Consider the following 5,662-nt stretch of genomic DNA (forward strand, 5'->3'; position numbering starts at 1 on the left):
ATGTTACTTGGTTTAAATTTTCCTAGGAGATTTATTCACTGGGTTATGTTGAGTGTGAGAACCCCAACCTATTCTGTGGCTATCATTGGTGCCTTATATGGGTATTTTAAAGGTGGTAGGGGCCTTAGACAAGGGGATCCCCTCTCCCCAATTCTCTTTGTTATTGTGATGGATTATTTATCCAGATATCTAAGTTCTATTGGCAGTAGAAGGCCCTTCAAGTTTCACAAAGGTTGTAGAGTGTTGAAGCTAAACCATCTTTGCTTTGCGGATGACCTTTTTCTTTTTTGCCATGGTGATACCACATCTGCTAGCTATATGAAGGAAGCTTTATCTCACTTCCAGTCGGTCTCTGGTTTGCATGTGAATAATGAGAAGAGCTCTATTTTCTTCTGTAATACTCCTGCTCATAACAAGTCTATTATTCTGAATACTATGGGGTTTGCTGAGGGGAGTTTGCCTGTCAAGTACTTAGGCATGCCTCTTGTGTCCAGAAGGCTCTCTAAAATTGATAGCCAAGTTTTAATTCAAAGAATCACCAAGCGTATTTCTACTTGGAATTTCAAATTCCTTTCCTACGCAGGCAGGCTGTAGCTTGTTATTTCTGTCCTGATGAGTATGCATTCTTACTAGTGTCAAGTCTTCATATTGCCAAAAGCTGTCACTCATAAAATTGAGAGGATTTGTAGGTCCTTTCTCTGGAAAGGTAATGCTACTGATAGGAAGTTTGGTGGCATCTCCTGGGACATTGTTTGCAGCCAGAAGAAAAATGGTGGTCTGGGAGTAAAGAAAGTGGCGTTATGGAACAGAGTTGCAGTCTTAAAGCAGTTGTGGTTTTTATTAACTGATAAGTGCTCCTTATGGGCTCACTGGGTGACTCTCAACAAGTTGAAAAAGCTTAGTTATTGGGGTATTACAAAGCCATATAAAGCTTCTTGGAGCTGGAGAAACTTAGTTAAAATTAGAGATTCTGCTAAAGAGTTATTTGAGTGCAAGATTGGCAATGGGAAAAGCACTCTCTTCTGGTTTGATCCTTGGGTCAATGGGAAGTCTGTAGTTGATTTGTATCCTGGAGTGAATATTTTTTCATGCTGACATTCCTAAGAATGCAAAAGTCGCAGATCTGCATAGAACTGGTGTGTTGCTCCTTCCAGATGCTATGGATGAGCTAACTCTCCAAGCTTGGGATTTTATTCAAAGCAACTTCTCCTTTAACTCAAATGAGGATGATAAAGTTTTATTCAAGCCTGGAAAGCAGAAAGCGTTCTCTATCAAATCAGCTTGGTCTCATCTTAGTCCTGCTGATAACAAAGTTTCTTGGGCTAGTCTTGTTTGGAAAGCTCCTATCATCCAAGGCACAGCTTCACTACGTGGACGGCTATTCATAATGGTCTCAATACAAGAGACAAACTGTTCAGATGGGGTTCGGTGGACAACCCAAACTGTGTTTTCTGCAATTGTTGTGTAGAATCTGCTAAGCATTTGTTCTTTGATTGTTTGTTCTCTAATGGTATCTGGAAGAAAGTTCTGCATGCTTGTGGTATTAACAGGGGCCCTTTTATCTGGTGTAGAGAAATCAGTTGGTTCTCCAGGAAGTACGGTGGCAGGAACATGAGTAACACAATGAGGCGGCTTGCTTTTTGTTCTACTGTCTATAATATTTGTGTAGAAAGAAATAGTGTTATATTTTCTAGCATTAGACCATATATTGATGTTGTGTTTAAAAGAATTAGCTTCTCTGTAATTAGTAAAGTTCATTCTAGTCTAGATAGAGTTAACTCAGATTGCTGGTTGTAGCTCTTGCTGAGTTGTGAGCTGGTGTAAGTTGGTTTTTTCTATCAATCTATTCTCATTTGGTTTATTGACCAAAAAAAACAGTATAATAAACCTTGGATTAATATAAATTGAAATGTTATCAAGATAAGAAAGAGATAAAGAACTGAAGGAGTAAGTTTCAGATGTTATCTGGAAACTAACAAATTGTAGTAAAACCCCATTAACTAATGATCGAACCTTTAGATCGGTTTAATATTAGGATATGATATTCCCAGGACGGTTATCTAAGTATTAACCGTTGCGATCTTCGAATGGAGAGATTGATGATGCTTGAAGATGGAGGTGATGTTGTGAAACTTGTGTGAATTTTTGGCAGTGAGCCAAAAGTACAAGTGATCACGATGTAAATTTTAATTAACTTGGAATTGTCACATAAGCTCCATATATGTATAAAAAGAATTTGAAAATTGTATGAGACATTAATTTCAAAAGATAAAATTCCAAGAACCGAGCCTTATGACTATGAAGTCTAGGCTGATTGGTAACAGAATGTGCATGTATTTTAAGTGTCGGGCTAGAAATACGTAAAGCATGGCCGACTAAAAGTGAAAAATAATTAATAAACATTTTCTTTTAATGTGAAATGTTTTGAAAGTGGAGCTAAAGTTGATAGTCAGTTAATTAAACATGATAGTTACAGCTATAGCACAGTTATGAAAAATGTTAGCTGTGAACAAGGATGCTATGTATGTGGTGTAAGTTAGAAGGTGTTTCATGGGAGATGATTAGATTATAACCACACCCACACCTATTCAACCACATTCCGGCAAGAGATAAGACCAGTTACCCAATCTGTAACAGGAAGTTACTATAGATTGAGGAGTAAGTAAAGGACATTCTATACAAAACACGTTTTTGAGTAAACCCTAGATGTCCTATTTTCTTATAAATAGACTCTTAAGTTTAGGGTTTTGATTTATGTGTTTTTAGAAATAAACACAAGACACAATCACTAAATAATTCGAAATTGTTTTGTGAAGCAATAGTGGTAGCATACAAGCACTACTTTGGTTAAGGTATGTTCGTGTGGATATTCGTAGAGGACGCGTTCTTTTGGAGGCGTTTCTGATCCGATGTCAGGTATCAGCAAAGTGAACCACCTCCTTCCTGCATACATTGCTGTTTAAATTCGACATACAAGTAAGTATTAATTATATTATTAATCTCTTTATTCGAATTACATGGATTTTGATTTGGGTTTTTGATAGATTTTTGAAATTCTGCGAACCTAAAAAATCCAACACCCAACAGTTTTGAAATTCAAGCCAAGCCTTTGATTAGCTTCCACGTTTCAACATTATTGTAAACAGAGAATTATAATGGGTTATAAAGAGAATGGGAGATGTTTGCATAAAAATAATTTGTGAGGTATTATCGTATACTCTTACAAAAATAAGATATAAAGTGCAATTTTGTTCGTTTTTTTTATACATCATTAAATACTAAAAAACATATTGTAAACTGAATCGTCAGTCAAATTAAATTAACATTAATATCAAAGGCCTATGATTAAAAAATCCAAATTTTTAATACTTGTTGTAATTTAATACAAACCTTCTAATTATTATAAATAATAGCTAAATTGCATTTTTTTTTCGATTGCACGTTTTGTGCGAAAGTTTTTGAATAATTTTGAATTTTTTTATCACTTTTTGTGACTTTTAATATATCATTATTTATCAAAAAATAGTAATAACATAAAAGCCTAGTTGAAATAACAAATTCGGCAACAATTTGGATATTATTGCAATTTGAAAAATGCAATTTGACTATTATTATGAATTTTAAAAAGTTTGGATTAAATTGGAATAAGTCGTAAGAGTTTGTATTTTTTTCACCATTAGTTTTAATATCAACTTTTAAAATTGAATTTAAATTATCAATATTAAATTTATAAAAAATGGGGTTTCTTTTTTTTTTTTCACCATTAGGTCAATTTTTAATTGTCATTTAATTTGGTGTTAGATAACATGAATGATTCAATCTTTGATTGTAGGCATTAATGTGTACACATTATAATTAGGTTTAATGGTAAAAAAACCCAAACCTTTACGACTTGTTACAATTATATCCAAACCTTTTAATTTTTGCAATAATATGCAAATTGCATTATTTTGTTGCAATAATATCCAAATTGCACTTTTTATATGAATTGTTTTGAGTTTTTTGCCGTTTTTTGGGACTTTTACTATATTATTATACATCAAAACATAATAATAGCCTAATATCTTAATTGAAAACAACAAGTTTAGCCATCAATTTGACTATTATTGCTACAAAAAATGCAATTTGGATATTATTGCAAAAATTAAAAGGTTTGGATATAATTGCAACAAGTCATAAAGGTTTGGATTTTTTTTACCATTAAGCCTTATAATCGACTTAAGTAGCAATTTACCCGTTCAACTTGTAAGTAATGGGCAATTAACACATAAATTAACTTTGTTGGCAAATCAATACATAAACTTGGTGATTATGGGCAATTAGTCCATTTTGGCAAATTAACTTACAAGTTTAGGGGGCAAATTGCCAATTTAGGACACATTTAACTTACAAATTAAAGGAGCAAATTGCCAAAACATGGCATATTGCTTATAATCACCAAGTTCGTGTACTGATTTGCCTACAAAGTTAATTTATGTGTTAATTTTCCATTGCTTATAAGTTTAGGGGGCATATTAAAACTTAAGTCCCTTATAATTATATGAAAACATTAAAACTTTCTGTACAAAGTCTGATTTCATTTTGAGTGAGCAAAACCAGTTTTCTCCCACAAGCGCTCCCCCTCTCCCAATTATAAAAAAAAAAATTTACAAGAAATTGTTTTTGTAATACATAGATAAATTATAGGGTTAATTACATATAAAATCACCACTTTTACACGAATTTTCAAAAATAACACGACCTTTAAAACGTGTCAATTCAGGGCATCACCTTTCTTCTTTTTTTTCAAAAACAACATAGACACATTTTTAAATAAAATTTTGCCGATTTAGACACCCAATGAGAGCGCCACGTGTCATGCCACGTCAGCAAAAACGCCACTAAAAATGTGTTCATGTTGTTTTTGAAAAGAAATGAAAGGTGGTGCCCTGAAATGCCATGTTTTAAAGGTCGTGTTATTTTTGCAATTTCGTGTAAAGTTGGTGATTTTATATGTAATTAACCCTAAATTATATGTATCCTATACTAGTCATACATTCAGCATTTCATTTTCATTTTCATTTTCGAAAATGCTTTTGAAATTCCAAAACTTAATATTAATAACTTATTCTTATAAATCAAATCATGTACATACAATTTATTGTTTTTGTTATGAAGTGTTTGTCATTTTAATTCTAATTGTAAGATGACATGGAAAGTCGGAAAGGGATGAAACAAGCCGACAGCCACATAGCAAAAATTGATATAAATAAGTGGATAACTTTCCGTTTTAAAAATTACATTAGTCAGATTATTAAAGTATTATAAATGAAATGTCGATAACTAAAAATATATAGTTTAATAAGTTGTTTTCATACCCGCGATGTCTTCCTTCCCCTTCCCCCCGCCAAACCCTAACCCTAAAACCATCTTCAACCAAGCTCCAGCCATCGATTTTAGCAAACGGATAGCTCATGGATCGCAGAATCCAGAGGACATCAGCAGCTCGGGTGCTGTCAAGGTTTCAAACGTGATTTACTTCGAGAACTTTCTAAGGAACTGGAGGTATCATGACCTCGAAAAGGTATTTGCCAGGTATGGAGTCAAAGGACGAGTATCCTTAGCAAAGAAAGTCACCAGACGTAACGTCAGTTTTGGTTTTTTGAGACCAGAATCGGTCAAG

General features: G+C 33.4%; 1 protein-coding gene across 1 annotated transcript; it reads left to right on the top strand.

Annotated features, from left to right (window-relative positions):
• On the top strand, window positions 1-2,141 carry LOC126672354 (uncharacterized). Its single transcript, XM_050366305.1, has 5 exons — window positions 1-519; window positions 634-1,053; window positions 1,106-1,464; window positions 1,551-1,740; window positions 2,052-2,141. Exons 1-5 carry the CDS (start codon window positions 1-3, stop codon window positions 2,139-2,141), a joined length of 1,578 nt encoding a protein of 525 aa, XP_050222262.1.
• Window positions 2,142-5,662: the final 3,521 nt, after the last annotated feature.

The sequence above is a fragment of the Mercurialis annua genome, linkage group LG3 (genome assembly GCF_937616625.2).
Source record: "Mercurialis annua linkage group LG3, ddMerAnnu1.2, whole genome shotgun sequence".
Classification (NCBI taxonomy): Eukaryota; Viridiplantae; Streptophyta; class Magnoliopsida; order Malpighiales; family Euphorbiaceae; genus Mercurialis; species Mercurialis annua.